Source organism: Oncorhynchus mykiss, chromosome 12 (assembly GCF_013265735.2).
Source record: "Oncorhynchus mykiss isolate Arlee chromosome 12, USDA_OmykA_1.1, whole genome shotgun sequence".
Lineage (NCBI taxonomy): Eukaryota > Metazoa > Chordata > Actinopteri > Salmoniformes > Salmonidae > Oncorhynchus > Oncorhynchus mykiss.
This window is the reverse complement of record NC_048576.1, coordinates 20,480,081-20,507,166: the sequence shown is the minus strand read 5'-3', so window position 1 is coordinate 20,507,166 and position 27,086 is coordinate 20,480,081. Positions and strand designations below refer to the sequence as shown.

The 27,086-nt window shown below is 47.4% G+C and overlaps 2 protein-coding genes across 11 annotated transcripts in view; both read left to right on the top strand.

Annotated features, from left to right (window-relative positions):
* Positions 1–19,044, top strand: part of LOC110537156 (PDZ and LIM domain protein 5) — a 111,354-nt gene extending 92,310 nt beyond the window's left edge. For 3 of the 7 annotated variants that reach the window (XM_036937164.1, XM_036937163.1, XM_036937161.1), the window contains exons 6-14: positions 3,379–3,405; positions 3,698–3,852; positions 5,319–5,349; positions 9,210–9,373; positions 12,796–12,991; positions 13,393–13,573; positions 14,343–14,463; positions 14,561–14,676; positions 17,484–19,044. In XM_036937164.1, coding sequence (XP_036793059.1) covers positions 3,379–3,405; positions 3,698–3,852; positions 5,319–5,349; positions 9,210–9,373; positions 12,796–12,991; positions 13,393–13,573; positions 14,343–14,463; positions 14,561–14,676; positions 17,484–17,567 — 1,075 coding nt within the window. In that variant the 3' untranslated portion in view covers positions 17,568–19,044. Of the gene's footprint in view, positions 1–1,603; positions 1,627–3,378; positions 3,406–3,697; positions 3,853–5,318; positions 5,350–9,209; positions 9,374–12,795; positions 12,992–13,392; positions 13,574–14,342; positions 14,464–14,560; positions 14,677–17,483 lie in introns of all 7 variants that reach the window. The other 4 variants (XM_036937165.1, XM_036937162.1, XM_036937166.1 and 1 more) reach the window with 3 other exon arrangements.
* A 573-nt stretch (positions 19,045–19,617) lies between these two features.
* The window catches only part of LOC110536815 (bone morphogenetic protein receptor type-1B), a 113,215-nt gene continuing 105,746 nt past the window's right edge, over positions 19,618–27,086 (top strand). For 2 of the 4 annotated variants that reach the window (XM_036937172.1, XM_036937170.1), the window contains exons 1-2: positions 24,887–25,015; positions 25,120–25,189. The gene's annotated coding sequence lies outside the window, so the exon portion shown is untranslated. Of the gene's footprint in view, positions 19,777–24,886; positions 25,016–25,119; positions 25,190–27,086 lie in introns of those variants that run through there. The other 2 variants (XM_036937169.1, XM_036937171.1) reach the window with 2 other exon arrangements.

The following is a 27,086-nucleotide window of genomic DNA, read 5'->3' as shown; positions in this document are numbered from 1 at the left end:
TAGTCCACTGATGCAAATGGTATTAGTTATGTTTCGCAGCTGAATAATCAAATGAAATGTATTTATATAGCCCTTCTTACATCAGCTGTCTCAAAGTGCTGTACAGAAACCCAGCCTAAAATCCTAAACAGCAAGCAATGCAGGTGTAGAAGCATGGTGGCTAGGAAAAACTCCCTAGAAAGGCCAGAACCTAGGAAGAAACCGAGAGAGGAGTGGCCAGTCCTCTACTGGCTCTGCCGGGTGTTGATACATGGCCAAGATGTTCAAATGTTCATAGATGACCAGCATGGTCAACTAATAATAGTCACAGGCCTGCAACAGGTCAGCACCTCAGGAGTAAATGTCAGTTGGCTTTTCATAGCCGATCATTCAGAGTATCTCTACCGCTCCTGCTGTCTCTAGAGAGTTGAAAACAGCAGGTCTGGGACAGGTAGCACGTCCGGTGAACAGGTCGGGGTTCCATAGCCGCAGGCAGAACAGTTTAAACTGGAGCAGCAGCATGGCCAGGTGGACTGGGGACAGCAAGGAGTCATCATGCCAGGTAGTCCTGAGGCATGGTCCCAGGGCTCAGGTCCTCCGAGAGAGAGAGAGAGAAAGAAAGAGAGAAAGAGAAACATAAAGAGAGGGAGAGAGGATTAGAGGGAGCATACTTAAATTCACACAGGACACCAGATAAGACAGGAGAAGTACTCCAGATATAACTGGACACACCCCCCAACACATAAACACCGCAGCATAAATACTGGAGGCTGAGACAGGAGGGGTTATAATAGAGTATCATAGAGACTTTATGCCACTTACCTCTAGGCACTTTGGTTGTCATCTCAGTCTGTACTGCATACTGTAATAACTTCTCTGAGTTATTATATGATCTTTGACCTTCCTCCCTTCTAAAACGGTTTTGGCTAGAAGGGTTACAGCTTATGCCAGAATTGACTTTTTGTAGCAAGTTAGACCTTATGCAGCAGGTTAGTAAAATGAATGTAGCAGGTTAGGATAATTAGTTTAAGGTTAGGAAAAGGTTTAGGTCAAATGCACAAAAACTTTGAGGAATGACAATTTGACATAAACTGTATCCCGTCTAGCCATGACCACCTAAACCCTGTAGACTTCCCCGTCTGCTTGTACAGGTTACAGGTATAGTAGAAACATGTGTGTTCAGCCGCATCCTGTGTGTTTCTCTCTGGGTGTCTGCTCGCACATCGTCTCAGAATGATCCATGTGGTTTTAGGACCCAGTTGAATCACTGCTCTTCTCTTTTCCTTCTCCTTCACTTTGTTTCATCCTCTTCTCCTCTCTATTCTCTTTTCCTTCTCCTTCACTTTGTTTCATCCTCTTCTCCTCTCTCTTCTCTTTTCCTTCTCCTTCACTTTGTTTCCTCCTCTTCTCCTCTCTCTTCTCTTTTCCTTCTCCTTCACTTTGTTTCCTCCTCTTCTCCTCTCTCTTCTCTTTTCCTTCTCCTTCACTTTGTTTCATCCTCTTCTCCTCTCTCTTCTCTTTTCCTTCTCCTTCACTTTGTTTCATCCTCTTCTCCTCTCTCTTCTCTCTTCTCTTTTCCTTCACTTTGTTTCCTCCTCTTCTCCTCTCTCTTCTCTTTCCGCAGGAGGGGGAGGAGGAAGAGACCAAGTTAGTGTCGTAACGGTGACCCTGTCTGCTAGCTCTTTGACTGTGGGATGTGATTATCAGTGCTATCCTGCTGCAGATGATGACTGCGATACAGTTAGATTAGTACCATAGACATGCAGTCGCCTGTCTGCCATATCCCTCATAAACCTCCCTCATATACTTACTTACTAAAGCCTAAACCACAGTCCACAGCCGCTGAGACGTGATAGTCCAGCGTCCTGTTGTGACGTAGCTACACGGCTCTGAGGTCACCATCCACAGGGAAGCACAGCAGCGTGGCTCCGGTAGGCGTCCTCTAGTCATTTCAATGTGTTGACAGTTGGAGAAATTGCTTGACCTGCGCTGACAAACTATGAAAACCATCGGTCTAATATTCCAGAATATTCCACACTGCTGTGTGTACATGTACACGTTTTGGACTATGACAGGCGCTTTACACACTCATTTCACAACACAAAACAACCTGCAAAGCCACCGTGTAAATAACACAGCCATAAGCCATAATAAGCCTTGTTGTCCACTGAGGCCAGTTCATTCTGTTCATTCATGCTCTGTGTGGTTAATGACATCCCGGCCCGGTCCGTGTGGGAGAACCAGTGTATTTACACCCAGACTGCGTTTCAAATGCCATCCCATTCTCTTTATAGTGCACTTCCTTCGACCGGAGCCCATAGGCTCTATAAAGGTGATGCACCCCCACCAGACCCATCACCAGGCTCCAGACTGCAACCCAGAGCCATGTAGGCTGACCTGTCACCACTCAGCAGGGCTACTGAACCCTGTCCCTGCATCTGTCCCTCTCCGTCTGCCACCGTGCCACTCTGTTTACCCAAGGCCATTCATTAATTACCAGCCAGGACCGTCACAATTTGACCCCTCTCGCCCCATTCACTTAGAATACACTCAGAGACACACAGTCAAGTAGCACACAGCACACAGCTCACACCCAGAACACTCAGACACACTTGACTTGCCCCCAGTGCAGAAATCCACTTGTAATGTAATAAACAGACATCTTGAGATGTGTGTCTAAACATGATATAATTCAGGACAGGAATACAAACAATGTGTCCGTTCTGGTCCTGAGCTCAATGTAATGTGAGGCTCAGTGGTTCCCCCTTGTGGCGAGAGATGGTAACTTTTACCTGCGTTTCTAACTGTTTTATACATACAATGTCACTATTTAATAGTTTTAAATCAATTCCCCAAAATACAAACTACATCACCAGTTTATTCAGCTGATCAATAATCCATAAAGCATATTTCCCCCTACTACTAAAACCATTGTCATGTTTAGGTTTGTTTGTCACTGAGTTAACGCCTGTACTGTATGTGGGCTGAATCAGGTCATGTGTGTCATGTCATCTTCATAAGGGTTTTAGACCTGGTCATTGCAGTTAGTTTGAATCGATAGTCAGCTGACTACTGCTCTGCTATTTCTAGTGTAACTGCCGGTTCTGATAGTGGGCCTCCGGGAATTCTTAAGTTAGAATAGCCTGTAACAGCAGTAACCGAAAGGTAGCTGGATCGAATCCCCGTTCTGCCCCTGAACAAGGCAGTTAACCCACTATTCTCCGGGAGGCCCCCATTATAAATAAGTATGGCCTAGTTAAATAAACAAAACAGAAAAACGGATACTTTAGAGCCAAACAGTTTTACATATGGTTTATTCTATCAAACAATATTCTATCTTTCAAGTTTTCTTCTCCTTCTATTTTCCTTTCTTACCACCTTCTCAATGTCCGTGAGCAGAGTCCCCCCAAAGACTGGCCCTAGGAGGTACTGTAATGGAACATCTAGCTGTGGACACTTAGTGAATGTGTGTATGTTTGTCTTGTCTAAGTATACCTGTAGCATTGGGAGTACGAGTGTATTTGTCTGTACCAGTGTGTGAACGAGAACAAATGTTGTACTTGTGTTATGCTACTATATAAAAACATTAATGAAGGTAATAAATTAATCTGAATAAGGAAGTAATTATTAAGAGTGATTGTTATGAATGCTGAGTGGTAATGATAATTGTAAAATAATGTTAATGCTGATGATGACTTTATTCTGTGTGTGGTCTCAGGAACAGAGTTGAACCAGAGTTGACCCACGCCTCGCCCCTCAGCGAGGCCAGTAAGAAGCGTCTGATCGAGGACACAGAGGACTGGCATCCTCGCACCGGAACCTCCCAATCCAGGTCCTTCAGAATCCTGGCTCAGATCACCGGCACAGAGAAAGGTGGGTACCCCCTTTGCTCTGTCTCTGTGTTCTACTCCCCCTTACCCCAATACCCCGAGGCATAATGACACCCTAGTTACTGGATAACCTGGCACAATGGGACAAGGAAATATACATCTATCCTAACTAGACCATTGTGATCTTACAGTAGTATCCCTCTGAAGTGACCATTTTGGCTTTGCCTTTTCCCCTAAGGGAAAGGTTACATAAGTAGACTGTAGTACAGGTTACAACAGTGCTGCATGTTCGTCCCTGTAGTGCACAGGGTGGGAAATGAACACCAGCCATCAGCAAAAAGCTGGTAGATTTGAGCATTGGCTGGTAGAATATCTGTTCTTACCAGCCACATTGACGGGTGGTCGCACACAGCATTTGGGAGCATAACAAAAAGAGTCCAAAGCCCACATGTAGAAAAAACACAATGAGTGTGTTTGTCAGCTCTGGAAAAGGGAATCTCAATGCTACAGTGGTGAAAGTGGGTTCAGTACAGTGTTTTCTGTAATTTAGCTTAATTATCTGAACTTAGGGCATCCACCAGCCATTTCCCATCCTGGTAGTGTAGCTCTGTCTGTGTTCTGTTCCCCTGGCACAGCTCTGTCACTGTGTTCTGGTCCCCCTGGCACAGCTCTGTCACTGTGTTCTGGTCCCCCTGGCACAGCTCTGTCACTGTGTTCTGTTCCCCCTGGCACAGCTCTGTCTGTGTGTTCTGGTCCCCCTGGCGCAGCTCTGTCTCTGGGCCTCAGCATCCATCTTGCTGTCATCACCCCAGCCCTGTGTGTGTTAGACCTGCTCTGCTGATACAAACTGACATGGAGCTGACAAGGAGCAGTGCATTAGAAGTCATTCTCTATTCCACACATAGGCTGAGGTTATTTCTAGAATGTTTAATATGTGCAAGGCTGTTGATGCGAATGAGTGCTGGAGAGTGGTTTGTACTTGCCTGGCTAGCCATCCACATCAGTCCGGCCAAATGCCACACCAACTAACATTTCTATTTGAGAATACTGATGGGTTGGGCCAGAGCTAGCTTACAGGAATCCTGAGTCACAGATTTTTTTGAAATAGGTATATTTTTTTATCAACATCTACTTTGTTAAAATGAGCATTTAAAAAGCAGTAGCACCACTCTCTTTTTGTCTGGTCACCCCATGGCCTCCCGAGTGGCCAGCGGTCTAAGACACTGCATCTCAGTGCAGTCACTACAGACCCTGGTTCGATTCCAGGCATGTTTCACAACCGGCCATGATTGGGAGTCCCATAGGGTGGCGCACAATTGGCTCAGTGTTGTCCGGTTTTGGCCCGAGGTAGGCCGTCATTGTAAATAAGAATTTGTTCTTAACTGACTTGTCTAGTTAAATAAAATAAATAAAAATCAGTTATTTTCTATTATAAGACACACAAGTCTACACGCACATTTGACAAGCTCTGTTTTATGTTGATGAGTTTCTTTCCTCCTCTGTTCACAGACCAAGCCCAGGAGAACAGCGCTGGAAAGAAGTGAGTAGTTGGTGGTATGTCAGTCTGATCCCATGTGATCTGAGGGTAGTTTCCTGGTGTGTGAGGCTGATGCTGTTGTTGTTACTGTTACTATGTTGGGTTGATCAGAGCTTTCTGGCACTCCATGTCTCATCCTGCATGCCACAGGAGCTTGTCATTATTGGGATTCCGAGTTTAGCCCATACTTCCTTATCCATGAGACGCTCAGTATCACACTTAGTTTAAGACTTCATTACAGGAAGCCACATCAGAGGAAACCCTAGTGGAAACTGCTCAAGCAGGGTTAGCTGGGTTGGCCAACCCTCATCGCCTTTTAGAGCTGGGGGTTCTGGGGGTTCTCAGGTCTGTTTTCTGCCCCTATTCATCTTCATCTGCAGTAAATGCACCCTGCTGCTCTCCCAACCAAAGCCCCGGCCAATCAGCATGTCACGAAGATGGATTGTGGGTAATTAAGTGGGATTGTGGGTAATCAAGGCCTGCCAGGAGGAGACTTCCAATCTCTCCTTCTTAGAGAGATGTGGTTTACAGACAGCATCCCTCAGACAGAGCTCTCCTGTCAGGAAGTACCACCACTGGCAAACCTGACTGTTTCTGTATATTTATTTTTCTTTACAATGTCTTTCTTTCCTTTCTTCCTGTCTGCTCTCCTGTGTCCTCTCCTTTCTTCCTCCTTCCTTCCTTCCTTCCCTCCATCTCCCCTCCTTTCCTGTGTCTTTTGGGTGTGTTAGGGTGAACAAACCGGACCCAAAGGTTGTGGGACAACAGTACAACAAGCTGAGAGACTGGCACCACAGTGTTTCGGCACGCACACTCAACGTGCAGTAGACTGTAGTTTGCTGTGCCCAGTAACATCTCTCTGCCTGTGTTTTATTCATTTCAATCAGCCTGTAGTTAACTAGAAAGACCGTCTCAGATCTCACATTATAGCAGTCTGAGATTTCACATTATACCTCACCACCTGTGCCTTGTCCTATACCACATCCCTTTAAGTAGTTACTGGAATTAGTTAGTAAGTTGCTGTGTATGTGTGTGTACAGTGAGCCTGCTGGTGTGTTAGGGGAGTGTGAGAGTGAGTGTGTGAGTGAGTGTGTGTGTGTTTGAGTTAAATACTCTCTCTTGCCGTAGTACATACACACAATGGCCAGGTTATTAGGTGCACCACCCCGTTCGCACGTGACCATGGCTTGCTATATATTGCAGGCAGACAAGCATTGAGGCATTCGATTACTGTTGGATTGAACATTAGATTTGGCAAAACAAGTGACCTAAGCGACTTTGAGAGTAGTATGATCGTTGGTGCCTGGCGCTTTTCACGCTCGACAGTGTCTAGGGTTTACAGAGAATGGTGCGACAAACAAAAGCTTGTTGATGAGAGAGGTCAAAGGAGAATGGCAAGAATCGTGTAGGCCAACACTGGACAACTGAGGAGTGGAAAAACATTGTTTGGTCTGACAAATCCCGGTTCCTGTTGCGTCATGCTGATGGCAGAGGCAGCGTAAGCAGCATGAGTCCATGGCCCCATCCTGCCTGGTGTCAACGGTACAGGCTAGTGGCAGTGGTGTAATGGTATGGGGAATATTTTCCTGGCACATGTTGAGTCCCTTAATACAAATTGAGCAATGTGTTCATGCCCCGAAGAATACAGGCTGTTCTGGGGTCAAAGGGGGGTGCGACCTGGCTACATGGGTGTACCTAATAAACGGGCCACTGAGTGTATCTTGAATACCGCATGAGAAGCAGATTGAGATTAAATCTGCACATTATCATCTGTAATAAACTACTTTTTGTGTTTATTCTGTTTGTTTCTACTTCTGTTCCAACTTCATTCTGATACTTTGTGTGTATCTTTGTATTTTATCTTCATTTTGTTTCGTTGTATACACTAACCATATTCATTTTACTTGAGGATTGTAACTGCTTATATATCAATAAAGTTGTATCCTTTTCTCAGCTGTTCTTCATTTCCTGTCCCCTTTTCCATTTCTCTTGAGCTTCCTTTTCTGTTTCTTCTTCTGCTATGAAGTACATTATCTAAACACTTGACTGTGCAGTAGGTGCTCAGTGGGTAGAGCATGGCGCATGCAACGCCAGGGTTGTGGGTTCCATTACCACACTGGACCAGTATGAAAAAGTATGAAAATGAATGCACTCACTACTGTAAGTAGCTCTGAATAAGAGCATTTGCTAAAAAAATGCTTGGTCTATAGTAATGGATCCTTATCGTCAGTAGAGGGCAGTATCCTCAAGACATATTTAAATGACAGCGTAGCTGACCAATTTGACATTCATACAACTCAATATGACCTGGAGCAAATCAAGTCAGACTCAAGTCAGGTTACTTGCCTTAGGGCAAGTCTTTCTCAAAAGCATTATTTATAGAACCGTCAATGTCATGGAGGGAAACGTTGCAGAGTCTGAAAGAATGAGCAGCTCCACTACATACATTATTTCACTGAAAGAGAGTAAGAACGGAGAGAAAGAGAGAATGAGAGAGATAGAGACCATGCCAACTCTAATTGTGTTCCTGTGTTCCTTAGTGATGCACCATCTGGACGCTGGGTAGTATCCTGTATCCTTATTGGATATACTGACCATGGTTTTCATCAGACACAGCTTTTAATCCAATCATCTCTCTTCTTAATTGGCCTGATGGTTGAGTGTGTCTCTGAGCTTCCTGCTAATTCATTGTAATGATTAGTGCCTGGGCTGGATGTGACTCAGTCACATAATGAGCCCAGGGTTTTTTTTGTCTTCAAAACAGCGCTTCCAATGCACTTGTATTTCCAACAACTATTTAGTTATTTTTGGGCATGGTCTGCACATTGTTACACATAAACATGCACTTGAACAGGAAGAGAAGCACATCTTTTATATTGGGGGTAGGAGAGGATGCAGAATGTGGGAGTTTTATTAACGCCGAAAATAATGAAGTAAGTCTGCATAGTTTTTAGTGGGGAGGCGTGTTGTAATGGAATGACATTCTAACAGCTGTCCTGGATTAAACTCATACTGTACTGTAACCATGGCTGAGGTTGCCATAACAAACATGGCCTGGGCCTGAGGGAGAGACTGACAGGCCTCCGTTGGCACAGCCTGGTGATGTGAATAGTCCTGAATAAACAACACCAACCCTACCAGAACCTGGGAACCTTGAATACTATAAAGGAAAAGCATTTCTGAAGTATGATGGAGTGTCTGTGTGTGTGTATGTGTGTATTTATATTTGTGTAACTGTATAGGTTTTTCGGTTTTACTATCCTTGTGGGGACCAGAAGTCCTCACAAGGATATTAAAACAAGGAACATTTGGACAAGTTAGGTCATTTCACAGGAAAAAGGCTATTTTAGGCTTAGGGGTTAGGTTTAGGGTTAGGGTCACAATTAGGGTTAGGTTTAGGGTTAGGGTCACAATTAGGGTTAGGTTTAGGGTTAGGGTCACAATTAGGGTTAGGTTTAGAGTTAGGGTCACAATTAGGGTTAGGTTTAGGGTTAGGGTCACAATTAGGTTTAGAGTTAGGGTCACAATTAGGGTTAGGTTTAGAGTTAGGGTTAAGGTTAGGATTAGGTTAATGGCACAGGAGGTTGGGGGCATCTTAATTGGGGAGGACGGGCTCATGGTAATGGCTGGTGCGGAATAGGTGGAATTGTATCAAACACAAGGTTTCCAGGTGTTTGGTGCCATTCCAGCCATTATTATGAGCCTCCCCTCAGCAGCCTCCACTGGTTAACGGTTAGGGTTCGGCTTAGGGAAATCAATTGTTTGGTCCCCACTAGGATAGTAAAACAAACGTGTGTGCGGTCAAAGACGTTCATGTGTGTCCATGAACAATGACCTATAAGCAGTCCTTTTCTGTTCTCCAGTAAAGTTGTTGAGAATGCCCCGCCCAGTGGTCACATCACAGCATCAGTGAAGACCATGACCAAAGTCCCAGGAGCCCCCAGGAATGGCAGCAGTGTCCCGCCACCCACCTTCAAGACCCCGTCTGCCCAGGTCAAACACTCCTGGCCAGCTGGAGGTTCAGCAGGTACTGTTACACCATGACACTACCACTATGCTATTCTTCTGACTGTCTGCCCAGAGGATTCTGTGGTTAGGTTCACTCACCTGGCTGTGTTTACACATTCTGATGATGTTTCTGTTATTGTGTGTGTCCTGCTGCTATGATAAAACAACAGATTTGCTTGAAGCTGAGTTATATTACAGCCTTTGTTGAACATGGATGAGTCAGAAATGCTAATATACATCTTTAATTTTTCTAAGTTGAGAGCTCTGCCCTTTACTCAAACAGTACTCATTAACTGTGACTTCATGTAGCAGCTTCTCTTGACCTGCAGGGGGCAGACCTGTGTTGTTACTGGAAACCCTCACCATTGAATCAGTGCTTTTATTAGAGCAGCATAAAACAAGCTGTATTCAGCTAATGAGCTCAAATTATAGGCTCCTTTTCCACGATTCCTGAGTGAAAACGTAGAATTATATATAAGATGTCCTGCTCTTTAATAAACAAAGACGATTGAGGGTCTGTGAGAACTGCAGCTTTCTCTGTAGAAGTCATTAGGAGTCATTATTACTGAGATTACTATTGCTGTATGCCTTTACAGAGCTGTGTGAGGCAAGAGAGGTCCTATGCTTACCTCCTGCCTCCCTGGGGACCTCAAGTGAGAGCTGTTGAAAGGGGGTGTATGAGAGACCACAGATACCTCTCTGTTAGATAGAGTATGTATCACATTTACGCTTACTTGACCTTGTGTTCACAAACACATACCTCATACTGACTGTGTGGAACCAGGCCAGATGCATGGTATGTTCTGTGTGATTCTACCATTCCCCCTACTAGTGCTAAATATGTCATGTTTTTCATGGCAGTTTTCATAGCAGCAGGCAGGACCACAGGAGGTTGGTGGCACCTTAGTTGGGAAGAACCGTCTCGTTCTAATGACTGGAGCAGAATCAGTGGAATGGTATCAAATACATCAAACACATGGTTTCCATGGTTTCCAGGTGTTTGATGCCATTCCATTCGCTCTGTTCCAGACATTATTTTGAGTCGCTCTCCCCTCAGCAGCCTCCACTGGGCAGGACAGGATTGGTATTAGGTTGTATACAGGTGTTGTGGTGTGTTCCATGGGTCTGTGTGTGTGTATGTGTTACTGTTCGTGTGAGAGAGAACTATGCCCTCTGTCCGCCATCTGTGTAAAAGCCAGGCAGCATTGATGACAGAAGGTAATACATCTCCCAGATGTTTATCAGAGAGAGATGAGTGTTGTCTTATAAACTCATCTATCCAGCCTCCCTCACCTCCCTCCTTCCATTGCTCCCTCCCTCCCTGCCACCATGCACTCCTGTCATTGTGTCAACCAAGAACATGTCCCCTAAGCCCTGGGACTGGGCTAGAAACTGCTGCCTCTAAACGGTCACTCAACAGGACATTTAAAAGACCAACTTAACCAGATGTGGTTGAAGTAGTAGTTTGATGGACCTGGACCAGGGGTTTGGACCAGGAGTTTGGCCCAGGAGTTTGGACCAGGAGTTTGGACCAGGAGTTTGGACCAGGAGTTTGGACCAGGGGTTTGGACCAGGAGTTTGGACCAGGAGTTTGGACCAGAGGTTTGGCAGCCCTGCTGTGGTTCAAGTGAAACAGAGATACAAATCTCCAGTGTTCCCTTACAGCCTGCCCAAAGCCTCTTCAGGGGTTAGTTAGAGCATAGAGCCAACACACAGTGACAATATCATATACAGTTTATGCTCTCTTCCCTCCTTGCTCTCTCTCTGGCTCCCCCGTCTCTCTCTCTCTGGCTCCCCTGTCTCTCTCTCTCTGGCTCCTCTGTCTCTCCCTCTCTGGCTCCCCCGTCTCTCTCTCTCTCTGGCTCCCCTGTCTCTCTCTCTCTGGCTCCTCTGTCTCTCTCTCTCTGGCTCCCCCGTCTCTCTCTCTCTCTGGCTCCCCCGTCTCTCTCTCTCTGGCTCCCCCGTCTCTCTCTCTCTGGCTCCCCCGTCTCTCTCTCTCTGGCTCCCCCGTCTCTCTCTCTCTGGCTCCCCCGTCTCTCTCTCTCTCTGGCTCCCCCGTCTCTCTCTCTGGCTCCCCCGTCTCGCTCTCTCTGGCTCCCCCGTCTCTCTCTCTCTGGCTTCCCTGTCTCTCTCTCTCTGGCTCTCCCGTCTCTCTCTCTCTCCCGGCTCCCCCGTCTCTCTCTCTCTCTGGCTCCCCCGTCTCTCTCTCTCTCTCTGGCTCCCCTGTCTCTCTCTCTCTGGCTCCCCCGTCTCTCTCTCTCTGGCTCCCCCGTCTATCTCTCTCTGGCTCCCCCGTCTCTCTCTCTCTGGCTCCCCCGTCTCTCTCTCTCTGGCTCCCCCCGTCTCTCTCTCTCTGGCTTCCCTGTCTCTCTCTCTCTGTCTCTCCCGTCTCTCCCGTCTCTCTCTCTCTCGCTGGCTCTCCCATCTCTCTCTCGCTGGCTCGCCCGTCTCTCTCTCGCTGGCTCTCCCGTCTCTCTCTCTCTGGCTCCCCCGTCTCTCTCTCTCTGGCTCCCCCATCTCTCTCTCTCTCTCTGGCTCCCCCGTCTCTCTCTCTCTGGCTCCCCCGTCTCTCTCTCTCTGGCTCTCCCGTCTCTCTCTCTCTGGCTCCCCCGTCTCTCTCTCTCTCTCTGGCTTCCCCGTCTCTCTCTGGCTCCCCCGTCTCTCTCTCTCTTCCTCTATCTCTCTCATCCACCCCCATGGATGTCCTCTCCTCTCCGCTCTTCTCCCTTCTCTGCCAGTCCCCAGTCATGTTTATTCAGCTCGTTTGCTCTCCACTATGAGAAAATCGAGGGGGCACTTGCTCTCTGACCCCCCAGTCCACCGCTCTTTGATTGGGTTCTCCTTTTCAATAGAGTCTCTATCCCCCTCCACCCCTCACCCCATCCCCCTCTGAGGGAAGACATCTTTGATCTCAGCCTGGATGTCTCTATGCAGCCAGAGAGAGAGGAGAGAGGGAAGAATGGAGAGAAGGGGAGAATAGTCTCTTCTTCGCCACTCTGCGTTCTGAGGGGCTTGGGGGCATTTTGTCAGATGTCTCTTCAGGCTATGGTAATGTTGTTTCTTCACCCCGGTGGGGAAGATTGATCCATTGTTTGGGCGGTGTGGAGTGGATCTGCCCGACACAGCTGGCCCATGCTAAAGACAGGGAGGTCACAGCTAGATCTAATATATTCTGGCAGCAAGCAGCATACTCATTCATACCTGATCACACCTGCCCACCACTCCTAAGCTAAGATGTCTTTAGGTTTAGCTAGCAATGCACACACCCATGTAAATACAGCTACTGTACTGCTCTGCCTGTCTGCAGTACGTTGTTAGTGTTGTGATTACCTGACACAGCAGTTTGTCAATGTTTATTATATAGCTCAAATGAATGGGATATTTTGTTTATCTCTGTATGGTGTGATTGAAACAACTGTGGTGTATTTTCTGTTGCTTTAGGTTTCTCTAAGGGTGGCGCTGCGCCCTCTTTTGGGAGGGTCAGCAACACTGCACCAGTACCCACAGTACCCAAAGTTTCTGACCGCCCTGCCCCCCAGGCGCACCCTAAGGACCAGAACTCCCTGGTACAGCGGGCCGAACACATCGCAGCGGGAACACGCACCCCCATGTGTGGCCACTGTGACAAGGTCATCAGGTCAGTACCAACAGTCAGTATGGGAAGCCATGTGTGGCCACTGTGACAAGGTCATCAGGTCAGTACCAACAGTCAATATGGGAAGCCATGTGTGGCCACTGTGACAAGGTCATCAGGTCAGTACCAACAGTCAGTATGGGAAGCCATGTGTGGTCACTGTGACAAGGTCATCAGGTCAGTACCAACAGTCAGTATGGGAAGCCATGTGTGGTCAAAAGTAGTGCACTATATTAGAATTTTGGACACAGCCTAATCCTAAGGGTGTACGTCTGATTAGTTTAGTCCCTTTCAAATACATCTGACATTGATAAAGTGGTGTTTAAAATTAATTTGACCAAAACAAGTCAACCTCTCTTTTTGCCTTGTTACCCTGACCTCTGACCACCTCCTATCTTCCACAGAGGTCCTTTCCTGGTGGCCATGGGCATGTCCTGGCACCCTGAGGAGTTTAACTGTTCCCACTGCCACATGTCTCTGGTGGAGTCTGGCTTCGTGGAGGAGAGGGGAACAGTGTACTGTGCTCACTGCTATGAGAAGTTCTTTGCCCCTACCTGCACCAGCTGCCAGCAGAAGGTCCTGGGGGTGAGTGACATACTTTAGGAGACAGTATAGTATCTTTGCCCCTACCTGCACCAGCTGCCAACAGAAGGTCCTGGGGGTGAGTGACATACTTTAGGAGACAGTATAGTATCTTTGCCCCTACCTGCACCAGCTGCCAGCAGAAGGTCCTGGGGGTGAGTGACATACTTTAGGGGAGAGTATAGTATCTTTGCCCCTACCTGCACCAGCTGCCAGCAGAAGGTCCTGGGGGTGAGTGACATACTTTAGGAGACAGTATAGTATCTTTGCCCCTACCTGTACCAGCTGCCAGCAGAAGGTCCTGGGGGTGAGTGACATACTTTAGGAGACAGTATAGTATCTGTGCCCCTACCTGCACCAGCTGCCAGCAGAAGGTCCTGGGGGTGAGTGACATACTTTAGGAGACAGTATAGTATCTTTGCCCCTACCTGTACCAGCTACCAGCAGAAGGTCCTGGGGGTGAGTGACATACTTTAGGAGACAGTATAGTATCTTTGCCCCTACCTGTACCAGCTGCCAGCAGAAGGTCCTGGGGGTGAGTGACATACTTTAGGAGACAGTATAGTATCTTTGCCCCTACCTGTACCAGCTGCCAGCAGAAGGTCCTGGGGGTGAGTGACATACTTTAGGAGACAGTATAGTATCTTGGTTTGTCCACCTTGCTCAACTATCTTAGCTTCCTCTTCTAATGCACAGACACATATTGAAATCAAGTTATGGCATTATGACAGTAATATAATTCCCTATAATCCCTTGTATTTTTTTAATACAGGAAGTCATCAATGCCCTGAAGCAGACATGGCATGTGTACTGCTTCCTGTGTGCGTCCTGCCAGCAGCCAATCGGAAACAACACCTTCCACCTGGAGGACGGGCTGCCATACTGTGAAAGAGGTGAGAGGTCACAGCAAGCAAGGTCTTAGGGAATGAACGGCACTGTGAAATAATTTGCGTCATGAAAGTAACATTATACTGACCCTCTCCCATTCAGACTACTATCAACTCTTTGGTACCAGTTGCCATGGTTGCGACTTTCCCATCGAGGCAGGAGACAAGTTTCTGGAGGCGTTGGGATTCACCTGGCATGATACCTGCTTCGTGTGTGCAGTAAGTCAGCCTCCCATGGAGTGAGAGAGGGGGGCATGGAGAGAGAGGGGGGGGCATGGAGAGAGAGAGGGGGGCATGGAGAGAGAGAGGGGGGCATGGAGAGAGAGAGGGATGCATGGAGAGAGAGAGAGAGAGAGAGAGAGGGAGGCATGGAGAGAGAGAGGGGGGCATGGAGAGAGGCATGGAGAGAGAGAGAGAGAGGGAGGCATGGAGAGAGAGAGGGGGGCATGGCGAGAGAGAGAGGGGCATGGAGAGAGAGAGGGGGGCATGGAGAGAGGGGGGCATGGAGAGAGAGGGGGAGGCATGGAGAGAGAGGGGGGCATGGAGAGAGAGAGAGGGGGGCATGGAGAGAGAGAGAGGGGCATGGAGAGAGAGAGAGAGGGAGGCATGGAAAGAGAGAGGGGGCATGGAGAGAGAGAGGGGGGCATGGAGAGAGAGATGGGGGCATGGAGAGAGAGAGAGGGGTATAGAGAGAGAGAGGGGGGTATGGAGAGAGAGAGAGAGAGGGGGGGCATGGAGAGAGAGGGGGGGCATGGAGAGAGAGAGGGATGCATGGAGAGAGAGAGGGATGCATGGAGAGAGAGAGAGAGAGAGAGAGAGAGGGGGGCATGGAGAGAGATAGAGAGAGAGAGAGAGAGAGAGAGAGGGGGGCATGGAGAGAGAGGGGGGCATGGAGAGAGAGAGAGAGAGAGAGAGGGGGGCATGGAGAGAGAGGGGGGCATGGAAAGAGAGAGGGGGCATGGAGAGAGAGAGGGGGGCATGGAGAGAGAGATGAGGCATGGAGAGAGAGAGGGGGCATGGAAAGAGAGAGGGGGCATGGAGAGAGAGATGGGGGCATGGAGAGAGAGAGAAAGAAAGGGGCATGGAGAGAGAGAGAGAGGGGGGCATGGAGAGAGAGAGAGAGGGGGGCATGGAGAGAGAGAGAGAGGGGGGCATGGAGAGAGAGAGAGAGAGGGGGGCATGGAGAGAGAGAGAGAAGGGGGCATGGAGTGAGAGAGGGGGGCATGGAGAGAGAGAGGGGGGCATGGAGAGAGAGGGGGGCATGGAGAGAGAGAGGGATGCATGGAGAGAGAGATGGGGGCATGGAGAGAGAGAGGGGGCATGGAGAGAGAGATGGGGGCATCATGGAGAGAGAGATGGGGGCATCATGGAGAGAGAGATGGGGGCATCATGGAGAGAGAGAGAGAGAGGGGGGCATGGAGAGAGAGGGGGGGCATGGAGAGAGAGAGGGATGCATGGAGAGAGAGAGGGATGCATGGAGAGAGAGAGGGATGCATGGAGAGAGAGAGGGATGCATGGAGAGAGAGAGGGGGGCATGGAGAGAGAGAGAGAGAGAGAGAGAGAGAGAGAGGGGGCATGGAGAGAGAGAGGGGGGCATGGAGAGAGAGGGGGGGCATGGAGAGAGAGGGGGATGCATGGAGAGAGAGAGGGGGGCATGGAGAGAGAGAGAGGGGGGCATGGAGAGAGAGAGGGAGGCATGGAGAGAGAGGGGGGGCATGGAAAGAGAGGGGGGGCATGGAGAGAGAGAGGGGGGCATGGAGAGAGAGAGAGAGGGGCATGGAGAGAGAGAGGGGGGCATGGAGAGAGAGAGGGAGGCATGGAGAGAGAGGGGGGGCATGGAGAGAGAGAGGGGGCATGGAAAGAGAGGGGGGCATGGAGAGAGAGAGGGGTCATGGAGAGAGAGAGAGGGCATGGAGAGAGAGAGGCAGGCATGGAGAGAGAGAGGCATGCATGGAGAGAGAGAGGGGGGCATGGAGAGAGAGGGGGGCATGGAGAGTGAGAGGCAGGCATGGAGAGAGAGAGAGAGAGAGAGAGAGAGAGAGAGAGAGAGAGAGAGAGAGAGAGAGAGAGAGAGAGAGAGAGAGAGAGAGAGAGAGAGAGAGAGAGAGAGAGAGAGAGGGGGGGGGGCATGGAGAGAGAGAGAGAGGGCATGGAGAGAGAGAAAGGGCATGGAGAGAGAGAGGCAGGCATGGAGAGAGAGAGGGGGGCATGGAGAGAGAGAGAGGGCATGGAGAGAGAGAGGCAGGCAGGGGGCATGGAGAGAGAGAGAGAGAGAGAGGGGGCATGGAGAGAGAGAGGGGGGCATGGAGAGAGAGAGGGGGGCATGGAGAGAGAGATGGGGCATGGAGAGAGAGGGGGCATGGAGAGAGAGAGAGAGAGAGAGAGAGAGAGGGGGCATGGAGAGAGAGAGGGGGGCATGGAGAGAGAGAGGGGGGCATGGAGAGAGAGAGGGGGGCATGGAGAGAGAGGGGGGGCATGGAGAGAGAGTGGGGGGCATGGAGAGAGAGGGGGGGCATGGAGAGAGAGATGGGGCATGGAGAGAGAGGGGGCATAGAGAGAGAGAGAGAAAGAGAGAGAGAGAGAGAGAGAGAGAGGGGGCATGGAGAGAGAGAGGGGGCATGGAGAGAGAGACGGGGGCATGGAGAGAGAGAGGGGGCATGGAGAGAGAGAGGGGGGCATGGAGAGAGAGAGGGGGGGCATGGAGAGAGAGAGGGGGGGCATGGAGGGAGAGATGGGGCATGGAGAGAGAGAGGGGGCATGGAAAGAGAGAGGGGGCATGGAGAGAGAGATGGGTTCATCATGGAGAGAGAGGGGGCATGGAGAGAGAGGGGGGGCATGGAGAGAGAGAGGGGGCATGGAAAGAGAGAGGGGGCATGGAAAGAGAGAGGGGGCATGGAGAGAGAGAGGGGGGCATGGAGAGAGAGGGGGCATGGAGAGAGAGAGGGGGGCATGGAGAGAGTAGGGGAGTAGATAACATTGAAGGGTTGTAGCACTGACACTACTGTACTCTGTCTGTCTTTTTCCAGGTCTGCAACACCAGTTTGGAGGGCCAAGCCTTCTTCTCTAAAAAGGACAAGGCTCTGTGCAAGAAACACGCCAATACAGTCTAGATCTGACCCACCATCAGGAGTGAAGAACAGAGTTGTTGATATTTTTGGTAGTTTTAAAAGATTGATTTACTGATTATGACTTTTATTAACATATGTTTGGTTATAGGGAGTTAAGCTTTATTTCATATTCTCTGATGTATATATGTGTGTGTGTGTGTGTGTGTGTGTGTGTGTGTGTGTGTGTGTGTGTGTCTGTGTGTGTCTGTGTGTGTCTGTGTGTGTCTGTGTGTGTGTGTGTTTTTTGTGTGAGTGTGTGTGTGTGTGTGTGTTTTTTGTGTGAGTGTGTGTGTGTATGGCTGTGTGTGTTGTTTACCATTCACTGCTTGTGCCATATAAAAAGGGGAAAATATTTTGCTAAAATGAAGGTATGAAAAAGTACCTAGTGTATTTTCTACCGAGATTCATTAGATATTTGAAGATTTGTTGAAGTCAGACAAAGTGCATGATGGGAGAAAGTATGTTGACATGAAGGGAGGTATGATTTTTCATGAAATATCTGATTGAAATGTTCTTTACATACAGTACAAGAATATCCTGTAGTTAGGTGAACACGTAAGGTAGTGATACTCAAGTAACAGCCCGGGGCCATATCTGGCTCATCATGACAAATGTCATGATGAGCCAGATATGGCCCCGGGCTGCTACTTGAGTATCACTACCTTACGTGTTCACCTAACTACAGGATATTCTTGAAGCCCTCAACATGAATTTATTTCATAAATGAAAATCCACTACATATGATACCTTAGCATGTATGTAGTTAGTCTAATTAAAGTCTTATTTTAGTATATAATGGGGACCTTATCAAATTAACATTAATCAGTGGACATATTCAAATCAATTATCACCTTATTGAAAAATAATGTGTTGTTGAGAACAACTAGGCCCCCCCCCCCCCCCCTCTCCACTCATCTGTCTCTGTCTGTCTCTCTCTCTGCTGGTCTGTTTGAATCTGTAGACAGATCTGTATTTATCCTGGTAGTATATTTATTGGGGCTGGAGGGACGTAGGAATGTACTGTATTTTGGGCTTTCTAGGGTCAGTTGCACATAGAGTGGTTTACTGACAAAGTCAGACGGTCAGGACAGACAGCTGTTATTTTATTAGCAGTAGGGTTTTTCTGAGTTTATTGTTGTATTGATTTTTCAAAGTATTTTTATGGATTACATTTCCATACATTTTTAACCTAAACTTAGACACCATTTTGCTTTTGCTGCCACTGATGAATGCTTGCCTGTGTGGTGTTTATTGGTGTAATTCATTCCATTACCAATCGTATTTTCCACAATGTTACTCATCCAAACTACATAATAAAAAATGTTACCATTTTTCTCTACATCTCTACAATGTCAGTGTTATTGTGATTTGTATTAGACCTTTGTGGGAAGAACACCATTTTATTGAGAAATACAGTACATCAATCCAAGTGTATTGGTCTTCTATTTGTAAAAAATAAAACTACAATTTCATATAAAGTCTTTGAAAGTAGTAAGGATTCAGTCATGTGTGTTTTTATGTTTATGTTTATGGTTTCATTGTTTGTCATAGTGTCACTATAGAGATCCCAGATCAAAACGTCTAAATATGACTGGTTGATTCCATTAATACCCCATATGTAGATGATGAAGCTCAAAACGTTTGTACAGCTTTAAAGCCAATTTATATTATGATTGGTGTTCAATAAACCAACCTTTCTTTGCTACACAGACATGATGCAGCAATGTAACAATATTGTTCAGTGTCAGATGAGTCCCCTCACACGGTCACCTAGACGATCTCCAAGGAAACGGGAGGTCACATTTCTCTCAGGTGTCCTGTCTTGCCTCAAATGAATGATGACATTATGACACTACAAAAGTGCAGACTAGAATGTACCTTTTGAATAAACAATGCCTGAAAAAAAGTTATAGGGGAAAATGTCAAGTGGTTGCATATTATGCAATAAAGATTTCCATCCGTAGATAAAGTGAAACGAAAGGGACACTTAGAGCAGCGGGGGACCAAACTGTACTTCTCCAAGACGTCGGAGGTGGGAGCCCAACACCCGGCGGCGAAAACGTAGCCAATGTTATGCAGAGCCCGGTCACTTGGAGAAGTTAGAAATCGACACAACACAAACGTAGTAAAACGAAGAAGCCTAGACGAAATTCTCTAAATAATTGTGACCAAACCATCATATCGGAATCCTTCTATTCTACGCGAGGAAAAGGTAAATTTGTTTAGAAAACCAGGTGTTTTCATAGCAAGCGCGAAGTTTTAGCTGGCATCAATTCTGTTCGCTAGCTTGTATCCTCACTTCTGTCAGAATGTAAAAGTGTTGGTATTGTGTGTTTAGTTTGCGTGTCATGTAATTCAGTCATGACACACAGGTTTTTGACGGCTGTGATGAATTAAATTAGCATCCCTGAACTATCACCAACCGACTCTGATTCGCCTGCTTCCTCTGCTCTGGTTCCGAGGTTTCAGGAGCTGGCGGTGATGTTTATCAGCATTTAGCAATTATCGCCACACAATAAATCTCCAAATGCCACTTTAGATCAAGTGATTTACTGTAGGCTAAAGCCCTAGAAAATACACCTCAAACGAGAAATACTTCTCAAATAGCCTAAGATTATAGTTTAATATTTGGATACATTTGCAAAAGGCTACTTTTACAAAACCGTAAGACTTTTGATCAACTCTGATTTTCAATATTATGAGAGTAATCATAGAAAATTCTGCTTTATAATGGTTCCTCTTGATGATACAAGGAATGTTACCAATTATAACTAGAGGGGTATGAGTGTTTTTGGTGTACCTGTGAAGTATTGTTTACTGTCAATTAATATAGTCCCAGTATGACCTTACACCCCTTGCTAGCTATCTCATTGAAAGTGTCTCTAAATAATGAACTATGTGTGATGTTGAAGTACAGCCTCTGGCAGAGTCCTGGATTGATACTGCTCATTATTTTAGATTTATTAGGATCCCATTAACCAAGCTGCTGAAGACGTACAGTCTTCTCAGCGCCTGGGGGGAGATATACTGTAGTATACTCACACATTAAGACGGAGTGGACCTGGGTTCAGTACAAGAGATTGGCCTACTGTACTGTTCTATCACACTGGGTACATGTGTGTAAATATGTGTGTCTCTCTGGTCTAGTGGAGTTCTGCGATAGACTGGTGAACAGAACAAAGCATTGTGGCGTGGCATGACTGTATTTAAATGGGGTTTCAGTCCAATCAAATATTACCCTTGACCCCATGCCACTATACACCAGTCGATGGGGTCTCAAGTCAACAGCCCCACGGCCATTGCAGTGGACCACCAAAAACATCACTGGCCTCCAGCTCATGAAGTTAGGCCAGGCCAGAACCCCAAAAGCAACCATCCATGCACAGCCTTAAATGTTATACTAGTCTTCATCTTGGTGACGGATGTTGTGTCAAATGGGACCTTATTCCCTATGTAGTGCACTACTTTTGACCAAGTCTCATAAGGGTCTGGTCAAAAGTAGTATAATATATAGGGGGTGCCATTTAGGATATAACATGCAGTCCTATTCAATACAGAGAGGATCATTGATGGAAGCCTGAGTGAGTGGTCTAGAATAAACCACACAGTGATCTCACTACCACCCAGGATTGGCAGCAGCACCACAGACACACCAACACCATAGCCTACAGGGATGTGGAGGGAGGCTGGAGGGTGTTTGGCAGGCCTGTGTTTTTGTGACCTACCACAGACTGAGGCTGGGAGTGTTTCACTGTTGGGGTCTGTGTGTTTCTGGCGTCGGAGTGTGTGTCTTAGTGTGTAACTTACCCACGTGGTGGTCTTGGGAGGTCTTGTTATGGTAGTTGTGCCGGTGTGAAAACGACTGTGTGATACAGGCCTGGCCACATGGGCAGTCTGGTAATAACCAGGATGTTGAAAATGAGATGCATTGATATTGGGAGGAGAGATGATGACAATGCACCTGCCAGGTATCTGTTGAACAAAACATTTGGTTTGTCACTGTGAATGATTGTCGTCTCCCATATGCCTCAAGGTCGTCTCCCTTGTGGCTACCGAGTGGGGCAGCGCACAATTGGCCCAGCGTCGTCCGGGTTTGGCTGGTGTAGGCCGTCATTGTAAATACGAATTTGTTCTTAACTGACTTGCCTAGTTAAATAAAACAAATATTAAAAATGTGATCAATAAATAACCTACTAGATGTTGAAGACACACCAGTCCTGTGATTATGGAAGACTGCAGGGTCTGTGTTTCACAAGTGAGATAATATGTAAAATAATGTTTGACAGATTTCCAGGTATATGCCGGTTACTCCTATTTCCTTTGAGTTAAAAACCTAAACCTATGGACTCCCCTATAGAGAGACACACACCGGGTAGTCATGGGTCTGGATCTAGGTCTGTCCGCAGGGCTAAGTTTAGCAAGCTGCGACCCCTCTCACCCCGACTTCCTCCCTTATAATTACAGGAAGTGAGCTCAGCCAATCAAAGAATAGTTCCTGGGCGCATATTAACAAGCTGCCAGTATTTGGGAAGAGGGGGGAAGGTTTTCCTCTTAGAGAATGTTTGAGAGATATTGAGAAAGTGTTGAAGAGGGTGGGACTGTCTGGTATCAATCTCAGGACAAATGAAATTAGCACTATCAGGTTATTGAGGGATATCTTTGTTCATCCCTTATACTTTATAAATATCTTCAGGAGGATTTGAACCCAGACAATCACATGTGAGTGAATGTGAATGTGTCTTGTTACAATGTTGGTTGGAGACAGAGGTCCAGACAGGGACCATAGAGTCCTCAGGGGTGTCAAATTCATTCCACGAGGGCTGAGTGTCTGTGAGTTTTTCTTTTTTTCTTTCAATTAAGACCTGTAGACAACCAGGTGAGGGAGTTTATTTATTAATTAGTGACCTTGATTCATCAGTCAAGTACAAGGGTGGAGCGAAAACCCACAGACACGCGACCCTCCGTGGAATGACTTTGGAACGTGCCCTAGCGCAACCAGTTTCATCTGCGGGAACATTTTTGTGAGTCGATGGTCGGGGGACCAAAACATAATAACTGATGAATTTGTACACTGCAAATTGACCACATCCAAAAAGAGATGGTATTTGAAATGAACAATAATTTCATACCTTGATTACATTGAGACACGATCACATAAGTCTCTTCTTTTAGTACTGGGAATACATGAACTGATTCCTGGGAACTGATTCCTGGGAACTGATTCCTGGGAACAGATTCCTGGGAACAGATTCCTGGGAACAGATTCCTGGGAACAGATTCCTGGGAACAGATTCCTGGGAACAGATTCCTGGGAACAAATTCCTGTGGATTTTACAGTCTTGTAGGCCGCCTGTTGCCGACCCCTGCCCTAGCAGCCTGTGCTTCTATGTCTCAGGGGCTTGACAGAGGAGAGGACAACAGAAGGAGAACGGAGGATATCAGCCCTCTTTCAATGGCTTTACCAGCCACAAATGCTAGAACATTCTCTATTCCCCTTTGTTCCTTCTCTCCCTGCTCTTGATGACTGTGGGAGTAGATTTAAGCACAGAGGCGTCTGATATAGCATGAGTACACACACACACACACACACACACTTCCGAGCTCAAGAGCATTTGATATCAATGCTTTACACAGGTATGGCTTTTCCATCAATCATCTAATCCCTTTGCTTTCTTTCTGCCAATACTACAGCTGGAGTTCATTCCACACCCGGACACTCTGTAGTTACCATGCACACCCGGACACTCTGTAGTTACCATGCACACCCGGACACTCTGTAGTTACCATGCACACCCGGACACTCTGTAGTTACCATGCACACCCAGACACTCTGTAGTTACCATGCACACCCGGACACTCTGTAGTTATCATGCACACCCGGACACTCTGTAGTTACCATGCACACCCGGACACTCTGTAGTTACCATGCACACCCGGACACTCTGTAGTTACCATGCACACCCGGACACTCTGTAGTTACCATGCACACCCGGACACTCTGTAGTTACCATGCACACCCGGACACTCTGTAGTTATCATGCACACCCGGACACTCTGTAGTTATCATGCACACCCGGACACTCTGTAGTTATCATGCACACCCGGACACTCTGTAGTTACCATGCACACCCGGACACTCTGTAGTTACCATGCACACCCGGGACACTCTGTAGTTACCATGCACACCCGGGACACTCTGTAGTTACCATGCACACCCGGATACTCTGTAGTTACCATGCACACCCGGACACTCTGTAGTTATCATACACACCCGGGACACTCTGTAGTTATCATGCACACCCGGACACTCTGTTGTTACCATGCACACCCAGACACTCTGTAGTTACCATGCACACCCAGACACTATGTAGTTACCATGCACACCCAGACACTCTGTAGTTACCATGCACACCCAGACACTATGTAGTTATCATGCACACCCAGACACTCTGTAGTTATCATGCACACCCGGGACACTCTGTAGTTACCATGCACACCCAGACACTCTGTAGTTACCATGCATACCCGGACACTCTGAAGGAAAAACAACATTTTCCCCTGGAAAACAATGGTCATGACACATCACAGACCCAGGGATGCAGTTCTCTGCTTGTCTGCTCCAGACATTCTCATCCCTCAGGTGGACTAGGATACATTTTCAGGACATAAGTAAGAGGAGCCATGGAGAAGATAGATTATGTTGCCTTGGTGGTTCCTACTGTCATTCTTCATATTAACAGAGTTCTGGGTTTCAACATTGGGACAAGGAGGACATACTTGCCCTTCTCCTATGAGAGAACCCTCAGGTTTAGAACACTAGAAACAGTCACTTATTTAGGCCTACAGTCTCCATGGTCCAATAATATTTCCTCTCAGATTCCTGGAAGTGTTGAAATATTATTCATATATGGATATAGATTAAAGCTTGTTGTTATGAGTTCATCCATTGCAGTATTCCTCCTGAGATTCTCCTGAGGGGAAATCACATGGTCTGTGAAGTGTGCACCTCTGGTTCAGATCAGCACTGGGGCAGAAGAGTTGGAGGAAGAAGAAGAGGAGCAAGAGGCCTCATCTTGTTCCACTTTCTAGTAATCCTATAGGTTCCAGTTGGTCTTTGATAATTACTGATAATCCTCCCAACCCCCCCAACCAACTCCTCAACCAAAGTCACTGTGAAGATCTTCATAACTTTCTCTCTGTCTCTCTGTCTCTCTCTCTCTCTCTCTCTCGTGTCTGATGAAGGGAGGAGGGAAGGAGCAGGAATGACTTCAAGCTCCTAGCTGCGTGCTCTTTGCCTGGAAGGTCTATAACCGTGTGAGAGAAATTGAGCATCCTGTTATTAGGAGGAGAAACAGGGGGATAGACGGGGAGAAGACAAAGGAGGAGGGGAGAGACATGGAGAGAGAGAGTAGTAGTTGAATGTTGGCTTGAGGCATTGGTTGAAATCCCAGGTGGGGAATTGCCTTGAGCCTGGCTGAAATTCAGTCTTGAATCACATCTGGCAAATACCATTAATTGGAAAAGCGTTTTTATGAACTATCCCTTTCTCTTTCAGGAGAAAACAGCAGCTGTGACTTTGGATGGCAATAATGACAGACCATTGTTTAACCCCTCGTTGTTGGATGGTGAGTCTGCTTTCTATTTTTACTTCTTCTTTATTGTTTAAATGGAAGATGAGTTTCCTGTCCTTGTCTCTTATTGGATTTCTGATCTGGTGTTTGGGTGGTTCTGGTGTTTGGCTGGTGGTGGTGCTGATGTTTTGGTGGTGCTGATGTTTTGGTGGTGCTGATGTTTTGGTGGTGCTGGTGTTTTGGTGGTGCTGGTGTTTTGGTGGTGCTGGTGTTTTGGTGGTGCTGGTGTTTTGGTGGTGCTGGTGTTTGGATGGTTTGGGTGGTGTTTGGGTGGTGCTGGTGGTGTTTGGGTGGTGCTGGTGGTGCTGGTGTTTGGGTGGTGCTGGTGGTGCTGGTGTTTGGATGGTGCTGGTGTTGGGTGGTGCTGGTGTTTGGTTTGGGTGGTGCTGGTGTTTGGGTGGTGCTGGTGTTTGGGTGGTGCTGGTGCTGGTGTTTGGATGGTGGTGGTGTTTGGGTGGTTTGGGTGGTGTTTGGATGGTGGTGCTGATATTTGGGTGGTGCTGGTGTTTGGATGGTGGTGGTGCTGGTGTTTGGGTGGTGCTGGTGTTTCGGTGGTGCTGGTAGCGTGTAGCGTTTGGGTGGTGCTGGTAGCGTGTAGCGTTTGGGTGGTGGTGGCGGTGGCGTGTAGTGTTTGGGTGGTGGTGGCGGCGTGTATCGTTTGGGTGGTGGTAGCGTGATGTGGCATGTAGCGTTTGGGTGGTGGTGTAGTGTTTGGGTTTGTAGAGAGCTCAATGATGGGTAGGTGGCAGTGAACCTCCAGAGCGACTAATTGACTAACTGCTGAGCACATCAATGAGGACGTTAGTGAATCCACAATGCAGCAAATAGAGTCAGCTCTGTGTAGGCTACACTGCAGAATCAGTCTGGAGTAGAGACACAGTAAGGCCGGCCAAGGGATGCTGACTGTGGCAAACAGCACATGGTCCACTATGTGTGTCTCTTACCTGGCTCTGAGACATGGATCCCTCAGACTCAGTGAGAGAGGAATGTGGGACGACACTGTGCCTGCTTACGGATTTTAAAGGGGATGTGGAGAGTTGAAAGTTTGACAATAGCTGTTAGCACTGACTAGGTGGAGTAACGTCACACTCTACAGGCATGGGACTAGGTGGAGTAGCATCTAAACTACACTCTACAGGCATGAGACTAGGTGGAGTAGCATCTAAACTACACTCTACAGGCATGGGACTAGGTGGAGTAACGTCTAAACTACTCTACAGGCATGGGACTAGGTGGAGTAGCATCTAAACTACTCTACAGGCATGGGACTAGGTGGAGTAACGTCTAAACTACTCTACAAGCATGTGACTAGGTGGAGTATTATCTAAACTACTCTACAGGCATGGGACTAGGTGGAGTAACATCTAAACTACTCTACAGGCATGGGACTAGGTGGAGTAGCATCTAAACTACTCTACAGGCATGGGACTAGGTGGAGTAACATCTAAACTACTCTACAGGCATGGGACTAGGTGGAGTAGCAGCTTAACTGCACCCATGGGACTGAGTGAACCTGAGTGAACAGCTGACCTGAGGGGACAGGTGAGACATAAGGGCTATTAGGGCATGTTGCAGAGTTGTCCCCTGTAGCTGATCTGAGGACAGTTCAACACTGATGGGATGTCATTGTAGGCAACTTTTCTCTGCTGCTGTCATTGTTACTCTGGCTCTCAGTTGGTGTCAAGCCTCGGCCTTTTAAACTGAAGTTGAATGGGGGTCTGTGAACAGAACGTGTGAAGGCCACATCATTAAGTGTGTTCATTCAATATATAAAACGATTTCAACACAATGGAGTGACTGTGTGTGTCTCTGACAAGGTCTCTTATACAGTATGTTCTCTCCCTCTCATTGATTTCTACACTGGGTCAGATAGTTGCTGCTGTAGAGTTTA